This window comes from Macaca thibetana, chromosome 1, assembly GCF_024542745.1.
Source record: "Macaca thibetana thibetana isolate TM-01 chromosome 1, ASM2454274v1, whole genome shotgun sequence".
Classification (NCBI taxonomy): domain Eukaryota; kingdom Metazoa; phylum Chordata; class Mammalia; order Primates; family Cercopithecidae; genus Macaca; species Macaca thibetana.
Window position 1 is genome coordinate 192,208,168 of NC_065578.1, and position 20,456 is coordinate 192,228,623.

The window sequence follows — 20,456 nt, forward strand, 5'->3', positions numbered from 1 at the left end:
ACAGCAGCCACGGCAAGACCCACGCAAGGGGACTCTGAGCCCAGACACACTTAGCCCCACCCCCACCTGATGATCCTTCCCTACCCACCCTGAAAGCAGAAGACAAATGGCATATAATCTTGGGAGTTCTAGGGCTCCACCCACCACCTGTCCCCCTCCACACTACTATAGCTGATGCTTTCTGGAAATCACCGTCTCCTGCCAGGATGCCAACCAGCACAAAAACAGAGCATTAAACCACCAAAGCTAAGGATCCTCACAGAGTCCATTGCACCCTCTACCACCTCCACTGGAATAGGCATTGTTATCCACTTCTGAGAGACCCATAAATGGTTCACATTACAGGACTCTGTGTAGACAACCTCCAGTACCAGCCCAGACGCTGGTATAGTCACGGGGTGGCTAGACCCAGAAAAGAAACAACAATCACTGCAGTTTGACTCATAGGAAGCCACATATACAGGAAAAGGGGAAGAGTACTATATCAAGGGAACACCCTGTTGGACAAAAAAATTTGAATAACAACCTTCAGCCCTAGACCTTCCCACTGACAGAGCCTACCCAAATGAGAAGGAACCAGAAAACCAAACCTGGGAATATCACAAAACAAGGTTCATTGACACCCCTCAAAAATAATACTAGTTCACCAGCAATGATTCCAAACCAAGAAGAAATCCCTGATTTTCCTGGAAAAGAATTCAGGAGGTTGGTTATTAAGCTAATCAGGAGGGACCAGAGAAAGGCAAAGCCCAGTGCAAGGAAATCCAAAAAATGATACAAGAAGTGAAGGGAAAAATATTCAAGGAAATATATAGCTTAAAGAAAAAACAATAAAAATTTCAGAAAATTTTCAGAGACACTTTTAGAAATGCAAAACGCTCCAGAAAGTCTCAGCAATAGAACTGAACAAGTAGAAGAAAACAATTCAGAGCTCAAAGACAAGGTCTTCAAATTAACCCAATCCAACAAAGACAAAAAGAGTAAGAAAATACGAACAAAGCCTCTAAGAAGTATGGGATTATGTTAAACAACTAAACCTAAAAATAATTGGTGTTCCTGAGAAAGAAGACAATTCTAAAAGCTCAGAAAATACATTTGGGGGAATAATTGAGGAAAACTTCCCCAGTCTTGCTAGAGATCTAGACATACAGATACAAGAAGCTCAAAGAACATCTGGGAAATTCATCAACAAAAGATCTTCACCTAAGCACATTGTCATCAGGTTACCCAAAGTTAAGAGGAAGGAAAGAATCTTAAGAGCTGTTAGACAGAAGCACCAGGTACCCTAACAAGAAAAACCTATCAGATTAATAGCAGACTTCTCAGCATAAACCCTATAAGCTAGAAGGGATTGCAGCCCTATCTTCAGCTTCCTCAAATAAAATTATCTGCCAAGAATTTTGTAGTCAGTGAAACTAAGCATCATATACGAAGGAAAGATATAGTTGTTTTCAGACAAACAAATTCTGAGAGAATTTGACATTACCAAGCCACCACTACAAGAACTGCTAAAAGGGGCTCTAACCCTTAAAACAAATCATGAAAACAGAACCTCTTTAAAGCATAAATGACCCAGGACCTATACAACAAAAATACAAGTTAAAAAGCAAAAACAAAAAAACAAGTACACAGGCAAAAAAGAGCATGACAAATGCAATAGTACCTCACATTTCAGCACTAACATTGAATGTAAATGGCCTAAACACTCCACTTAAAAGATACAGAACTGCGGAATGGATAAGAACTCACCAACCAACTATCTGCTGCCTTCAAGAGACCAACCTAATGCATAAGGACTCAAATAAACTTAAAGTAAAGTAATGGAAAAGGGGATTTCATGCAAATGAACACTGCAAGTGAGCAGGAGTAGCTATTCTTATATCAGACAAAATAAAATTTAAAGCACCAGTAGTTAAAAGAGACAAAGAGCGACATTATATGATGGTAAAAGGCCTTGTCCAACAGGAAAATATCACAATCCTAAACATATTTGCACCTAATACTAGAGCTCCCAAATTTATAAAACAATTACTAATAGACCTAAAAAATGAGATAGACAGCAACACAATAATAGTGGGGGACTTCATACTCCACTGGCAGCACTAAACAGGTCATCAAGACAAAGTCAACAAAGAAACAATGAATTTAAACTATACCTTGGAGCAAATGGACTTAACAGATATATACAGAGCATTTCATCCAACAACCACAGAATACACATTCTATTCAACAGCACATGGAACTTTTTCCAAGATAGAATATATGATAGGCCAAAAAATGAACCTCAGTAAATTTAAGAAAACTGAAATTATATCAAGCACTCTCCCAGCCCACAGTGAAATAAAACTGGAAATCAACTCCAGAAGAAACCTTCAAAACCATGCAAATACATTGAAATTAAATCCTGCTCCTGAATGAGCATTGGGTCAAAAATGAAATCAAGATGGAAATTTTAAAAAATTTTTGAACTGAATTACAATAATGACACAACCTATCAAAACCTCTGGGATACAGCTAAGACAGTGCTAAGAGAAAAGTTCATAGCCCTAAATTCCTACATAAAAAAGTCTGAAAGAGCACAAATAGACAACCTAAGATCACACCTCAAGGAACTAGAAAAACAAGAACAAGCCAAACCCAAACAAAGCCAAAGAAAGAAAATAACCAAGATCACAGCAGAACTGAATGAAATTGAAACAAACAAACAAAAATACAAAAGGTAAATGAAACAAAAAACTGGTTCTTTGTAAAGATAAACAAAATTGATACATGATTAGAAAGATTAACCAAGAAAAGAAGACAGGAAATCCAAATAACCTCACTAAGAAATGAAACAGGAGATATTACAACAGACACCATTGAAATACAAAAGATCCTTCAAGGCTACTATGAACACCTTTATGCACATAAACTAGAAAATCTAGAAAAGATGGATGAATTCCTGGAAAAATGTAAACCCCCTAGCTTAAATCAGGAAGAATTTGATACCCTGAACAGACCAATAATAAGCAGAGGGATTGAAACAGTAATTAAAAAATTATCAACAAAAAAAAGTACAGGACCAGATGGATTCACAGCAGAATTCTACCAAACATTCAAAAAAGAATTGGTACCAATCCTTTTGACACTATTCCACAAGATTGAGAAAGAAGGAACCCTCCCTAATTCATTCTATGAAGCCAGCATCACCCTAATACCAAAACCAGGTGAGGACACAACCAAAAAAGAAAACTACAGACCGATATCCTTGATGAGCAAAGATGCTAAAATCCTTAACAAAATACTAGCTCAATGAATTCAACAACAAGTCAGAAAGATAATCCACTATGATCAAGTGGGTTTCATACCAGGTATGCAGGGATGGTTCAACATACGCAAGTCAATAAATGTGATAAACCACAGAAACAGAGCTAAAAACAAAAATCACATGATCATCTCAATAGATGCAGAAAAAGCAATTGGCAAAGTCCAGCATCCCTTTGTGATTAAAACCCTCAGCAAAATCGGCATAGAAGGGATATAGCTTAATGTAAAAAAGCCATCTATGAAAATCCCACAGCCAACATAATACTGAATAGGGAAAGGTCGAAAGCATTCCCTCTGAGAATTGTAACAATACAAGGAACAATGCACTCTCACCACTCCTCTTCAACATAGTACTTGAAGTCCTAGCCAGAGCAATCAGACAAGAGAAGGAAATGAAAGGCATCCAAATTGGTAAAGAAGAAGTCAAAGTGTTCCTGTTTGCTGATGATATGATCATTTACCTTGAAAACCCTAATAACTCCTCCAGAAAGCTCCTAGAAGTGATGAAAGAATTTGGCAAAGTTTCCAGATACAAGATTAATGTTCATAAATCAGTAGCTCTTCTCTACACCAATAGCGACCAAGCAGAGAATTAAATCAAGAACTCAACCTCTTTTACAATAGCTGCAAAAAAAATAAAATAAAATACTTAGGAATGTATCTAACAAAGGAGTTGAAAGACCTCTACAAAGAAAACTACAAAACACTGCTAAAATAAATCATAGATGACACAAACAAAAGGAAACACATCCCAAGCTTATGGATTAGTAGAATCAACATTGTGAAAATGACCATACTGCCAAAAATAATCTACAAATTCAGCACAATCCCCATCAAAATCCACCAATATTCTTCACAGAACTAGAAAAAACAATTCTAAAATTCATATGGAACCAAAAAAGAGTCCGCATAGCCAAAGCAAGACTAAGCAAAAAGAACAAATCTGGGAGGCATCACATTGCCTGATTTCAAGCTATACTATAAGGCCATAGTCACCAAAACAGCATGGTACTGGTACAAAAATAGGCACATAGACCAATGGAACACAAGAGAGAACTCAGAAATAAACCCAAATACTTACAGCCCATTGATCTTCAACAAAGCAAACAAAAATATAAAGCGGGGAAAGGACATCCTTTTCAACAAATGGTGCTGGGTTAATTGGCTAGCTACATATAGGAGAATGAAACTGGATCCTCATTTCTCACCTTATACAATTATCAACTCAAGATGGATTCAGGACTTAAACCTAGGACATAAAACTATAAAAATTCTAAAATATAACATTGGAAAAAAAACTTCTAGACATTGGCTTAGACAAGGATTTCATGACCAAGAACCCAAAAGCAAATGCAACAACAACAAAAATAAATAGCTGGGACCTAATTAAACTAAAGATCTTTCGCATGACAAAAGGAACAGTCAGCAGAGTAAACAGACAGCCCACAGAGTGGGAGAAAATCTTCACAATCTATACATCTGACAAAAGACTAATATCCAGGGTCTACAACGAACTCAAATCAGTAAGAAAAAAAACAATCCCATCAAAAAGTGGGCTAAGCACATAAATAGACAATTCCCAAAAGAGGATATACAAATGGCCAATAAACATATGAAAAAATGCTCAACATCACTAATGATCAGGGAATGCAAATAAAAACCACAATGCAATACCACCTTACTCCTGTAAGAATGATGGTAATCAAGAATCAAAAAACAGTAGATGTTGGTGTGGATGCGGTGATCAGGGAACATTTCTACACTGCTGGTGGGAATGTAAAGTAGTACAGCCGCTATGGAAAACAGTGTGGAGATTCCTTAAAGGACTAAAAGTAGAACTACCATTTGATCCAGCAATCTCACTACTGGATATCTACCCAGAGGAAAAGAAGACATTATTTGAAAAAGAAACTTGCACACACATGTTTATAGTAGCACAATTCCCAATTGCAAAATCATGGAACCAACCCAAATGCCATCAATCAACAAGTGGATAAAGAAATGATTATGTATATATATGATGGAATACTACTCAGCCATAAAAAGGAATGAACCACCAGCATTTGCAGTGACCTGGATGAGATTGGAAACTATTATTCTAAGTGAAGTAACTCAGGAATGTAAAACTAAACATGGTATATTCTATGTGATATGTGGGAGCTAAGCTATGAGGATGCAAAGGCACAAGAATGATACAATGGACTTTGGGGACTTGGGGGGAAGAGTGGGAGAGAACTGAGGGATAACAGACTACAAATATTGTACAGTGTATGCTGCTTGGGTGATGGGTGCACCAAAATCTCACAAATCACCACTAAAGAATTTACTCATGTAACCAAATATCACCTGTGCCCTAATAACTTTTGGGGGAAAAAAAGAAATAAATCCACCTATAAATAGTCAACTAGAGATTGATAAGCCAATAATAGACACTGGGCAAAGCATAGTCAATTCAATAAAAATAATGAGTCACATAGTAAAATTAATGAGAGGTCAAAATAGACTAAGCATATTTGAAATCATTGATGACTATTGCAATGTTCAGTTAAATTTATGCATACTTTTGAAAGCTTTAGAAGTAGATGGTATAGTATAATAGTACACTTTTCATAATTAATTAACCATTTTACTATGATGTTTGAAATCACCTCAAATTTTGAAAATATTGGGCACTTCACCTTAGGTAATACATGCCTATTATATTACTATTTTTATGAAAAAAATTAGATTTGACTCCGATAATTTCAGGTTATAAAGCCTTTATTTTTTGTAAACAAGAGTTTGTCAATTTGCTTGATTCCATTATAGTATTACAATACATGGCACAATATTCATATACAAAGTAATATGGTTCTACATCTTCATTTTACCCAGTTACTCAGCCAGTTCCTTTCTCCCCCTAGATGGTCGGAAGTACTGCCTAGATCCCCGATGTTAACTACCATCTTTATTAAACCCAATTATCCCTCAATATACTTTAACAATCATGCAGAAATATATAAACTGGTACTAAAATATAATTAGTGTTTGTAAAAATTCACACCCCTAGAAACAGAGAAAAACCAACTGCTGGTGAAAGCTGAAGGGACAACTCTTCCATAACCCAGATCTAACCCCACACCTCTCCCCATCCAACTTCAGATATCATTCATGATCTTAAGTCTTGGTAAGGACGTTCATGATCTTAAGTCTTGGTAAGGACCAACATTCAGAGGGAGAAATATGAGAAACTGGAATTTTGATTTAAATTTGGGTAAGAAAAGGAAATGAGGACACAGCTGTTCACAGTCTACAAAACTCACTTCGGTGAGGAATATTACTACGATGACAGTGTCTTCTGACCTTCTAGGACCTTCTACTGAGAGCTTATAGAGATAACGCAGAGTCTCTGGAAACTGTGGAAAGTTATATTCACTGAGAGTTCTGTAAAAGAGAATAAGGCACTGAATTAGCAAAGAAGAAAACACTATGCTAATAGTGGCAAAGAGAGAAACATTATTCTATTTTGTACCTCCCAGATAGAAAGAAAGATACTCTTTAATAGTCCCTAAATAAATTGTAGTCCCACTATGAATTCTACACATACTCTGGAGAATTACATATAACTGGATCCCTGTCAACATCTCTTTCCTTAATGTCACTTCTCTTTCCTGTCTCTCCCATCCTTTGCCACAGAACAGAATGCCCTATTTTAGTGTGAGCTCCCACCAATTCTTGACTAAAGGGAGAGGAAATAAAAATTTAGTGCTCAGTCCAAGATGGCTGCATACAGGTCATCTTTGTGGTTTTGGACCAAGCTTTTTCTTTAAATGCTGTAATGCCAATGAGAGTTTGGGACCGCCCTGGATTACTCAGGAAAAGAGGTGGTTATCTCTGATTCACTATGCCATTCACATTCTCCAAAACACATTTGGGTGGTGGACAGCCTCACACTTGTCCTGACATGGTGGACTGGATCAGATCAGTAAGGGCAGAATGGCTAAGGATAACATGAGAAAGTTTCCATTTTAAGATTCCCGGTTGGTCTTCGAAACCAGTGCTTCTAAAACTGCAACGTGCAAACAGATCACCCTGGGGATATTGGGAAAATACAGATTCTGATTCAGTAGGTCTAAGGTGGGCCATGGATTCTGAATTTTTAACTCTCAGGTGATGCTGTTGCTGCTTGTCTGTGGACCCCACTTTGTTTGAGTAAGAAGATCCAAAGTTACTTCTTAGATATCCTTAGAGTGACATTCAGCTTGTGACAACTTGCAGGGTACAGATGTACTACACTTTTACACAGCATGTGCCCCTGAAATCTATTTGCAAATGAGATTCTGTTATAAAAGCACCAAGGCCCCATAGACCACAAAGAGTGTAGTTTTTGGGTCAGTCGCAACTTGAAGTAGTCTTAGTCTGTCATGTTGTCAACAGCCCATATTTTGATTCTTGATCAGAAAATCTGATCCCTACAATCAGAAACTTGCTGTTCACTAAAGGGTTAACTAGAAAACCCCCTTTCTAGTACAAGAAAAATAAAAGTGTTCTTCTACTATTCTTTTCCAAATTTATTTGGCTTATTCAGTATAGGTTTTTATTGGACCTCTTTCAACTGGAAACACATTTAAAACTGATGCCTGCAGTGCAGGAATCAGCTAAAATCAGAGGGAAAAAACCAAACTCACTTCTAGTTTTCTGTATCTGTAAAAAAAGAAACCTGTTCTGTGGAGGGAGGAAAATGGGGCATCTATATTATCAGGTAAGAGGGCAAGAAAAAGGAAAAAAATCACAAGTAAAAACCCTTCAAAATAACTGAAGATGTAGAAATCAAATAGCAACTCATATCATTAAGAGAGATCTGGAAATTGGAATAGATGCCTATTTTGTTTCCTCATGGCTTATTGAAGGAAGTTGGAGAAGGTGGGATAGAGACCAAGAATCCTACACAGAGACCCCTGTCCTTACTTAGCAATAAAGTAGACTCCATAATAGTAACACAGCTCTTCAGATAACTGGTCCCAGAAATTCGCCTTCGTTAGAGTAATATCCACCTGTTGCAGTCCAGAACAATTCAGCAGAACTCTCAGGGCATCCTGAGCATATCTAAAGCCCCAAAAGAGAGCAAGATCATCACATGTCAGTGATATTCAAAAAACTAAATACACATTACCTGCCTTTTCATCCCATCTTGGGCAGAATATAGGTTTTGAGAAAGGGGATGTCTCAAAGGAAAAAGATTGCTAAATGTCCTTCATCTTCCCTGATTAACAATACATGGGATAGGGGTTAAATTAAAATTGTGGCACATAAAATCTAGCATCAATCGCAGAACAGCTTATTTGTTTATTATTACTAGCTTATTTGCGATAGATTAATTTGAAAGAGATGTTCAATGATGCAATGACTTGCTAAAGGTATCCATTTTCTTCTATTAAATGAATAGGATATATTTTCATCTAGTTGAGATGCTTTGATATATGTCTTCTTATAGAATAGGGTAAATAGTAGACAGTTGGGTTGAGATTTCTCTGCTGGGTAGCAAAATCAACTGTACTCTCTTGAGCAAAAAGGAATTGCCAAACTTCTCTGTGGACAGACAACTGCATGTAGTCATAAACCCATATATCCCATCTCCAACCATGAATTAACTTTACGGTTCACAAAGTACATTTGAGCACATCATTTTTAATCTTATATGTAGAATAACCCTGAGAGGTTACTAGCAGAAAGTAAGTAAATGGCAGAGCAAAAACGTATCTGACTTTGGATTTAATGCTCTGCTGTCTTTTCTGTGGTAGTCTCTTACTGATCTGATAGGGAGTGTGGTAGGAATCAACAGAGTTCTGTGGTCATGGCTCTTTATATGCTACACATGCTCAGGGGAGGTGAGCTAACTTTTAGATACTCAGGCTGGTTACTTTTCTGAATGCATTCTACCATTCAGAGAAGAGAAAACTGTAATAAATGAACACACTGCACATGGGACTGTAAAGAATCCCATATGAACCCAAGGGGGTAGAAGTATTGACAGCTGGATGCTTATCTCTTATTTAATCTGAAATAACCAGTATTATCTCACAAAGCATTGTCCCTGGGTGTCAGTTTCAGCTCATTGCTGTAGAAGACTTGGAACATAAGGGTCATCAAGAGCTGGGGGAAAAACTGGGCCACCGCTTTCTTGTAGGAACCAAGAGGCAGAAAGGTGCACAGGGCCTGGGATGCCTACAAGGGAAGGAAATAGGAGGTAGAAATGTAAACATTTTTCTCTAAACCCACTCGACCTTACTGAGGGGAGCAAGGGAGTGACTCTGCAACCCCTCCTTCAGCCTCCTTGAAAAAAACCTAAAGCATATATGGGTATCCATTCATTCAATAACAGCTGCTACATCAATTGTGAGCTGGGAACTGTGCCAAGCCTACTATGGTAAGGGACTCCTCAAGACACTATACAAACACCCTGGATACCAAACCAGTGGGATGCAGGCTGGTTTCCAAGGTGGGCTTCCTTCCTAAGATCCCCTTCCTATGTGGCCATGAAGAGCAGTCATACTAATAACCTAGGTCCTTCCTGTGCTCAAACAATACAAGGAAGTGAGATATTTAAAGGGAAGGCAGGTCAGGTCACCAACAGATCATTTGGCATACTGACCACTGCAATAACCACCACATCAGAAGTATGGGTTTGGGCTATAATCTTAAAAGACACATTCCTAACTGCCATAATCCTGAATATTGAAATCCTGGGAGACCAAACTCCCAAAAATATAACTCGGGAAACATAATTTAAAATTTTTAAAGACGTGTTTATATTCTTAAAAATGAGATTTATTGGTTACCAGAGGCTGGGAAAGGCTAGTGGGATGGGGGAGGTGAGGATGGCTAATGGGTATAAAACAATAGTTAGAAAGAATAAATAAGACTATTTAATAGCATGACAGGGTGACTACTGTCAATAATAATCATACATTTTTAAATAGTGTAATTGGATTGTTTATAATTCAAATAAATGGTTGAGGGGATGGGTACCCCATTCTCTTTGATGTATGTATTTCACATTACATGCTGGTATTAAAACATCTCATGTGCCCCATAAAAATATACACCTACTCTGTACCTACAAAAATGGAAGTTTTTTTTAAAAATTAAAATGACATTTGAGAAACATGAAAACGTGACAGAAAACTTCATAGGTCATTTTACACAATAAATTGGGCAATAATATATGCATTTTTCCAAACATAAACACTTAGGTATACTAACAACAGTCACATGGGTAACAGTTATGGGCAGACAAACCACATTCATAAAGAAATAGCTTATATAACCGTGGTCATCTGAAATCCCTTGGTGGACAACCTAAGTCTTTTGACAAGACAGACCAATGGATCACCACCACACATGCAGTCACCCAAAGAGCCGAGATCTCAATAAATTTTATCTTTCTCAGAAAAAGCAAATATACAAAAATGCATCACTTCATTTATTGAGGAAGTTTCAACATTTTTATGTGTAAGTGCAATGCTTACACACAAAGTCAATATAGTGACAATGCATCTTCATGGAGACAAATTTGCAAAAAAAAAATGCATAAAAATAATTAGAACCCTCTAAAAGTCTTTACACCATTTTTATCTCCAATATAGGAAATGAAATATGTAGTACAGCAAATTGGAAAAAACAATGCTGACAACTTAAAGTAGTGAGAAAAATACATTAAAAAGAAAAAACACACTAAAAAGAAAATTCAACATAAAAACAATAGGAATAAATTATGGGCAGCTGCATCGAGGTGGTTCATAAGAGCTGGTCAACTTTTACGATCCTTAATTATATTTTGAAGTCCTTTCTTATGATGTATGGCTGTAGGGCATGGCTCTCCCTGGAGAATATGTTCGCATTCATTTCATATGTGATGCTACTCTTTTTGAAATTCTTTTGTGGTTTGACATACACTAATTCGAGCATTCCCTGTTCAATTTTCCCATCTTCTGTGCCATGCTTTTATGTTGTTTTGGCATGCAGAAATCTATTTCACATGCACTCATAGAAAGACCACAGATTTGAAGAAAACAGTACTAGTGATTGAACAGCAACACCATTGCGTGTCTTCTCCTACTGTACACATAATTAATTTCAAACCAGTCAGTAACTTTTCTGACTTATTCAAGGCAAATGTGGCTTTAATTTATCAAAAGCTCCTGGAATTTCATCAGCTGGAAGGAATGTCAATGCAAACAAATGACATATTTTACCACTAAAGTTTTCGTCATTGTCATATTGCCTGGCTAATCTCCTCATCTGAATTTTTCTAGAAATGCTTTGGACTGAATGGAAAAAAACAAACTTTATTAGTGACAACTTGAAATTCACTTTTAGAAGCCTTGATTGCACCTAATTCCAAACATGTCATTACAGTTTGGGAATTCAATTAGATGATAGAAATTTTAGACTTTTGGGATTTTGATATTTTGGAATTTCAATATTCAGGATTATGGTGTTCAGGATTTTGCCTTTAGGGATTGTAATTGGCATTGTAGAAATACATGTTCCAACATATCACATTTTTGAAGCAATGCCAACTTTATAATACCCTGTCTCTGTAAGACTTTACTCCCCGGAGTGGTGATTTTGGTTTTCAGGAGAATAAAATGATGGACACAAATAAGATTCGGTCTTTACATGGCTACAAATGCCTATATGATGTAGCCAGTGGCTACTTCTCTCATATCTCCTATGCTCTCATCTCCCTTGCCCGATTCACTCAGATTCTTTGGCCTCCTTGTATTCGCTGACATACTAGGTAAGTGTCCATCAATACGAGACTTTTCCCTTCTCTCAGTCTAGAACTCTCTAACTCAGATATATGTAAGGATCACATCCTCACCTGATTCAGGTCTCTGATTAGATGCCAGCTCAGCAGAGAGGTCTGCCCTGACCAACTCACCTAAACCTTGCCAGTCCCTTTCTTTCCTCCACACCACTATATATCTCTTTTAAGCTTTATACCATCTGACTTACATGACATTTATTTGTTCATTGTCTGTGTTTCTTACCAAAATGTAAACTCCATAATAGGGCACAGCACATAATAGACACTCAATAAATATGTGTTGCATGAATGGATGCATGAGAAGAGGACTGTGTTAAGAAAGTATGATTGAGTCTGTGGGCAGATAGGGATTTTTCACAATCAGGAAAACAATACTGAGAAGAAGAAATACTCATCGTGTTATTTACCGCCAAAGGCATTAAGTTGGTAACATCAAGAGAGAAACGTTTTCCTTTCGTTAGGGTGTCCTCCATTTCCCCAGGTTTTCCTTTCAGTATCAATAAGATTGTCTTCAGCACATGAGGGGCCACGCTTGCCTCAGAACCCGCCGCCTGCCACATCTGTATCAGAGTGCTGCAAACACAGCCCCGCCCCACACAATGAGAATCGTGTTTGTTATGTCCTACTTGATAGAATAACAAGAATCAGGAAAAGAGTCTGGGTTTTACATTTTTATATAGCAAAGACACTGCAGACCTGTCCAAAGCAAACTGAGATTCCTATTTCCAAATGATCCCATAAGCCTCTTATCCTAGAAAACAGAGAAAGGATTTAAATAAAACCTTATGGAAAATACCAGTCTGGTCTGCAAATTCATTTCTACTGCTATTTAAATATCTGTCTAGCTCACTGTCAAGAACTGATCAGCTTTCTGCACTCTATACTTCCTCTGCTACTCCTGCCTTATGACTTTGTTTGTTCAGAAATAATAGAATATTTAAAAACTGGCATGGGAATACAAATTAATAAGTAGATCAATATAAAAATTAAAAAACCCTAAATAAAAAATGAACTAATTAAATAACAAAAATAAAAACAAAACTGAGCACAGAAGAGTAAGCCATCTTGTCAAATGTCACACAATGAGTGACACAGATGCTATTAAAATCCTGGCTTCTCAATCTCCAGTCCCCTGGCTCCTTTTCCTATGTACTCGACACTCTTCAAGATTAGTCTTACTGTTGCTTATCTTACGAACTGCTGTACACCTCTTCACCGATGTATTTCTGAGACCTTGCCAATTCATGCTGGGTTCTGACACTTATTGCTCAGTCTTTCTGTGTTCAGGTTCATCATTTGGGTGCCTGATCGCTTGGAATATGGAAATACCCAGCTCTGTAGCACCCACTACCCACCTGCTCCAGGTCCCACTTAGAATCACATGGACGTCAACTCTCATATGCCGTGTCTCCTTGTCTTATTTCTTGTTCATACCTCTTGGCTGAGCAAATGTTCCATGTGTTTCTTTGGTTTAGTTTCACTCCATGTCCTGGCCTTTTCTACCTCGGTCCTCAGATAGAATTAGACCTGCTGGTAGCAGCTTTGGTTAAGTTCACCTAAAAAATTATGCCTGCTTTCTGTACTTCCTGAGCACATATTGCTTGTACCAGATTTATTGGCAATTTTTATATTGTATGCATGTGAATATATTCCCTCTCCTCAACAAAATGCTTCAGGGCCAGTAATACTTTATACAAAGTGGGTGCTTAGTTCCTGAATGAGTAAATTGTCTTATGAAGATCTTTCTAGGAATTTTATGAATAGTAAAATACTTTGTGAGTTAAAGCTTCCTAAATAAATACAATCTTTCAGTCTGAAAAATAAAGTTATGTGATTTATTTAGACTTTTGTTTATTTCAGTGCCCTTTCACAGACATTAACTAACCTACATAACACATTTATAGATAGAACTTTCCTCATTTTCCAGATGAGGAAATTTAGCCTCGGGGAGTTTTATCGAACTTCCACAACGTCACATAAAATGTAAGTGTCAAAGTTGATGGAAACAGATTCATTTGTTTCCAAAGCCCAAGTCCTCTTCATAATAAAACTCTCCGCCTTTTACACTGTTCATGGTAGGAAGTAGTACTTTGATTTCCAATGTTTATGCAAATTGTAGAAATGGAGTGGTGTGATTTTTCTAAACTCTTCTAATGTGCCTGTTAGGTTCATATTGTCCCATAAGCTCGCATTTGTATTTTTTTCTTCTTAAACTTTTCCTGTGATCCTGGATCATAAATTTCAGTCTAACAGTTAAAGGACACAGGACTCCCAATTTTAATGCTTATTATTGGGATGTAGAAATATCTTATGTCTGTCCTTCATAAACAAGAAAAAACACTACATGTACAAATTTATTTTCTCAACAAAAATGAGTAAATTCACAAATGGGAATAAAAATCCATTATCACATTGAGGAGAGGTTTGTTCCTCTGGGATATGCAACATAATACAATTTAAAACCTCAGATAAATAATAGTGACATTGATCATTTCTTGTGGGCCTACTGTGTTTTAGGTATTATACAAAGATATGCATAACACATATGATATTATTTAAGTCTTACAATCATCCCACATGATGCACAAATACATTTTTCTCTTTCAGAAAAAAGAAACCAGACCTGACTATGGTAGGTTGAGAGTTTAAACCCAGGTCCATCTGAGAGTGGAGCCTGTGAACAAGTCCTCATGGAAGGGGACAAAGGGTTGGGGGGCCTTACTCGTCTGCTGGAACTGAGTAGTCCATAAGTTGAAAGATGACCTTCTTGGGTGAAGTACATGTTAACAAAGTGATAACCCGCAACATAACATCCTTCATACAATTGTTATCACACAATTGCCTATAAATAGTATCCACAATCTTAGACACCTGGAAGAGAAATTCCACAGGTAAACAAGAATCTCCTGTTCCATGGTCACCTCTAAACCAAGGCATTTCTTGGATATAAGAATTCACTTTTTCTCAGAATTATCAAGGCAGCAACTAACACACAAATAAGCACTAGTAGAAAGCATATTTATATGTGTTACTACACAATGCAAAATATTCATTTGGATGAAGACTAAATCTGTGCATTTACGAATAGCAGGAAAATGCCCATTTCTTTCAAAGTTTATTTTGGGAGGGTTGAACTCATTATATAAGAAATATAAACTCAGTATAGGAAACATACATATAATTCAAGTACTTAAAGAAGAAAATCAAAATAATGGAACAGAATAGCAATGGAACTACAGTGTATACTTCAAAGAAACGTTTGAAAGTTAAAGATGATTTGAATCCACATATTGAAGGGATGAATGATGGGTCGGAGGAATGACCCAGAATGGTAAACACCAACCCATAATCTTGCAAACTCTACTCATAGTCCCATGTTAATTTCATTTTTCCGCCTTTTTACTTATTCTTGAACAAGGAGAGTTCTAGCTGGATCTGAAATTTGTCTCAAAACAGTGGTTGTGTATTCAATATCAAATTTAATCCACCCAGATCATCTCACTTCTTATCTTGAAAATAATCCTTTGCATTTTTTTCTTCTTAAATATTTCTTGTGATCCTGGATCATAAATTTTAGACTAACAGAGATTATTAGCTGAAAAATTAGTTAATGCAAATTTACATTACCCTGCAGTTACATCATATACAGTTCAGTTATCTGTACAACTTTCTATGGCAAACCAAAGAAAAAATTATAAATAAAATGTTAAAAAGTGCAGGGTACTTTTCCAACCACATAGGTTCCAATGTGAGCAAGAAATGAGAGATATCAAACTACTCTTTTCCATAGACCTTTTTAACTATAGGATTTAGAGCTTCTTCTAGTTGTCCTCTTCTTATTTTAAATGCAGATACCTCTAAAGCAAGCCACCTATGTTACTGGGTGCTTAATTATAGAAATTTGTGCCAATTTATGTCCAGTTGTAAAAATGATAGTCTGTTTCAATTTTGATGAAATATTTGATGTGTTAGGATTATTTAGAGATTATAAGCCCATATACTATATATGGAATTTAGGGGATTTTTAGGGATATTTTTAGCCTTATAACTCTTGTTAGAACCTAACCCCATCTAAGACAAGAATCCACTGTGTTCAGTAGTCCAGTTGCTTGTGGGAGCTGGGGTTGGGTCATAAATTGAGAAGCCCATTTTGTTCGTTTTTTTTCTGTGGTTAGAGATTTCACTGTAGCAGAGGCTAGTTTTACACATCTAGTTTTCTGTTTGGTCTCTCTTCCTCTCAGGGACTTGGTAAGGCTTCATCTCGCCTTCCTTCAAGTGCTCTTTCCCACTTCACTAGAAGAGAACTCTATTTTGTAAGATGACTTTTGCCCTTCACCTTTCCCTGTGATTGTGTTTGCCCTACAGAATGCTCCCATCTGCAGCAGCATTGACAGTTCTATATAAAGCATCGCCTCCCCTTTCCTGCCCTAGGAATTTGAGTAAGACTTCTCAGATTATTTTCAGTCACCTTGCACTCCTGTGTCAGGAGAGGGAGCTGGAGGTTCATTCCTCATGTCACCATCAGGGCTAGTTTCATGGGCCTGTGACCTATGTGTTTGCGCAAGGCTCCATGCTGAGAAGGTACTCTTACTTTGTTTAAAGCTCTGCCACTATCACCTTGAACTTTTAAACAATTTTATCTTTGTACTTTGTAAATCAAATCCCATGGGACAGTGGAGCAGAGGAGATACAATAAGTGAGTCTGCCATTGTTCCTATGGTGCCCTTCACATATGGTGTTCACAAAATTCCAGGGGACCCAGGATGTGAAGCTCAGTGGGAAAACAAGATAAGCATCTTACTAAAACTGTAACCTACTTTAAAAATTCCCACTTAGTCTGAAAATGACATAGAAGGAAACAGAAAGGGTAGCCCATAAATTATTTTCCTTTCAGGCTTTCCTTACTCATCAATAAGCTGAGGGTAGAGAACGTTGGTAGGATATGTGAATGATAAAAAGTGAAATTTTAGAAGTTGAGCTAGTTTTATGGAGTGTTTCCATCCTTTCGGAAAGAATTTAATACATATGCATGTGTGAGCTGTGAAACACAAATAGCATTATTTTGGTGATTCTGCACATGAGCTAAATGCTCCTATGTTTACCTTTGTAACTGGCATTGCACAATATATGTATGGATAGTAAAATCTGCTCACGACTAAAAAATGTTAATTGTTTTTTTTTGCTTAGAAAGACATTAAATAGCAAATAAAACCAGCATGAAGAATTGAGAGAGAGAGACTGTGGAGGAAAGGCAAACACTGCATGTGCTTACACATTTAATGACATTATTTCCTATGTTGTGAGGAAGCAGTCCCAGATTTCATTCTGCACTGAGCCCCACAAATTATGTAGCCAGCTCTACGGCAAGCTGAGGGTCTTTGAAATCTTTCCTTAAGGGATACACAGGGGATTTCTATTACAGCTATACTATTTTATTGCATTAATGTATTTCTTTAAAAATTTGAAAGCAAATATGGCAAAATATTATGAGATAATATGATTGGTGGATAAGCATTCATTACCTACTCTCTAAAATTGTTCGTATGCTTGAAATATTTCACACAAAAAATCCTCAGGCCAGCATGGTGGCTCATGCCTGTGACCTTCGTGCTTTGGGAGGCCAAGGTGGGAGGGTTGTTTGAACCCAGGAATTTGAGACCAGCCTGGGCAACATAGCAAGACCTCCATCTTTACAAAAATTCATTTAAAAAGTTAGCTGGGTGTGGTGGTACATGCCTGTAGCCCCAGCTGCTTAGGAGGCTGAGGTGGGAGGATTGCTTAAGCCCAGGAGTTTGAGGCTGCCATGAGCCAAGGTTTCACCACTGCACTCCAGCCTGAGCCACAGAACAAGACCCTATCTCTAAGTAAAATTTAAAAAACCTAAAGCCTCATTATATTAAAGTGATATAATGAACAATGACAAGAAGTACATATAAAAAGAAGTGGACATACAACAAAGGCAAAAATGCACATTAGAGAGTAAACCCTGTGCTCTCCTGTTTATTGTCAAGTATCTTACCATGATGACCTTCTCGGCATGAAATTCCAGAGTAAATTTCAGTATGGATGCTGCATCAGATGCGATTTTATCATCAGGTGAAGAGAGTTTCATCAGGAGACTCCACACAAAGTCAGTCAGCAGGGAAGGCAGTAAGGTTTGCCCTACTCTCTGCAACCACAAAGGATAGTCATGACCTCAGGGCTTACTCACACCAGCATAAAACAGCTAAACTCAGACATGGTGGCAGATGCTCAAGAGCCAGGCAGTGCCACAAGACTTCCATGGTCCATATACATCTCATTGGAGTCTCCTTCCTCCATGAAAAAATATTAAAAATTATATTTTACAACAATGTTGGTACAAAAATGACTATAATCCAAGTGAAATTATATTTAATTTTTTTCTTCTGATTTTAAAGCAATTCAGCTGTTCAAATATTATCATGAATTTCTTCAGTTTTGGAAATGAGTTTACTCAGATCAGAAACAAGTATGAAGAAAGCAGAAGATGCAGGAGGGGACAGGGTAAGGAAGTCAAGCGAACTCAAAGGCATGGACTTTCCTCTTTTACAGAAAGGGATCAGGAAGCAGAAAGAAATAAAAGGCCTTTATGTCCATGATCGAGGTGCAAGAACTACAATTCAAATAATCCCTTGTTAAAGTTAGAGGACTCTCCGTGGATTGTAAAATTTGAACAAAATCACATTGATTATAGATTTCTCAATTAAAGAAAGATAAACGAGCCAAATTTTCTCCTTTTGCCTTTATACGGGGAAAAAATAGTCATTCTCCCAAGTACAGAGGATACCCAATCTCATCAATAAAAGTTTTTCTGCACTGTCTTTAAAGGGATGGAGTATTGCTTTTTGGTCATAAGGCAGAACTAAGACTAAGGTCTGAGTGAGGACTGATGATCACTAGCGCCTTTCCCACTGGGCAGAGGGGTGACGGATGGGAATCTTGGAAAGCTATGGAAGAAAATTAGAGGAGGTTAACCAAGGATTGGAGAGGTGGGATGAATATCACAAATAGTTTGCCACACTTTAAGAAAGCCAGATTTAATTATATGACACTGGATTTTTTTTTAAATGGTGGAAGGCAGAATATTCTCTTTTTGAATATTTGCTTGCTCAACAAAAAATTTACTTTAGTATCTATCTAAAAAGTTGTAGAAGAAGCAATTCCCAGTGAAACTTAGAGCTAGTGTTAGAAGTTTCTGTCACGTACAGGTGAAGGTGTGATAGTAGATTATATAAAATGATAGGTTTGCTTTGTAAAATATTATCTACACGTAACTCTCCAGAAATACACCAATCACACAGGATCAGCTGGGCTCTTCAGAGGTCATTTTTATCTCCCCCTGCTTCTTACTGCTACACTGTTACACCATGTTATTACATGTTCTTGATGCCACTTGCTTGAATGTTTGCATAATATACTATTAACAGTCCACAGATTTTCATTTATTCCTCTATGTTTGGCATATACTTTAAAAAATCTGTGACGAAGCTCTTCTCACAAATAGTGGTGTTGTTTTGAGTTATTTCTTTCTATAAATTCCCATGAATGAGACTACTAGTTTATTTGGACATATATATATTTTAGTTACTGACACTTTGTGGCTCTCTGTGGATCCTTTGGAAAACAGTGTCCTCTCTTACAACCAACCACTATATAAAATGAGAGTGCCATGGTTTGGGAATTGTTTTTCGTTTTGTTTTTCTATCCAGCCTTCCCATTTAATGGTATTTTGCTTCCAGCTTCCATGGTTAGCAATCTTGCTGCTTCTACTCCTATTTGCATGCTTTGAACTTTGTCTTTGGCTATGGTCCTCTTGGTCTTGTTTCTACAATCTTGTATTCTCTCAATTTACCTATTCCATCTACTACTGGAAGTCCCAGCTCCAGGTTTTCCAGCTACTGCTCCTGCATGTAGTGCTGGACTTGCTTTGGTCTCACAATTGGGAAATGAATAACAGGTCATGAACACAAGGACCCAGGGCACCTCCCCCAAGCCCAAGGATTTTTACACCTGATGGATACTAAACTCCGATGAGCAAGGACACCAACCTAGAGGCTGTGATGATAAATTTCATGAACAGCTTAGAAGAGACCCCAACAGACTGCTGGTCCTAGGTTCACTAGCCCAGTCATGGTACTCAGGATTTCAATTCCAGGATACTGAAGTGGAGGATGGAAGAATGAGGGAAGATTTGCTAGTAAACTTAAACAGATGCCTGGTTTCTTTATGTAAATGAACATGGTCAACCAGGCTTGAAAATTTTGAGAGGAGGTGGGAAAGAATAATTTTTGGTTTTGGAAAGATGTACCATAGGGCT

The 20,456-nt window shown here is 37.3% G+C and overlaps 1 protein-coding gene across 1 annotated transcript in view; it reads right to left on the minus strand.

The window, feature by feature from the left end:
• Positions 1–20,456, minus strand: part of MROH9 (maestro heat like repeat family member 9) — a 131,916-nt gene that overhangs the window by 62,460 nt on the left and 49,000 nt on the right. Inside the window, exons 10-15 of the mRNA XM_050783869.1 lie at positions 18,138–18,287; positions 14,841–14,989; positions 12,526–12,691; positions 9,368–9,510; positions 8,254–8,391; positions 6,609–6,729 (exon numbers count right to left, since the gene is read on the minus strand). Coding sequence (XP_050639826.1) covers positions 6,609–6,729; positions 8,254–8,391; positions 9,368–9,510; positions 12,526–12,691; positions 14,841–14,989; positions 18,138–18,287 — 867 coding nt within the window. The remainder of the gene's footprint in view (positions 1–6,608; positions 6,730–8,253; positions 8,392–9,367; positions 9,511–12,525; positions 12,692–14,840; positions 14,990–18,137; positions 18,288–20,456) is intronic.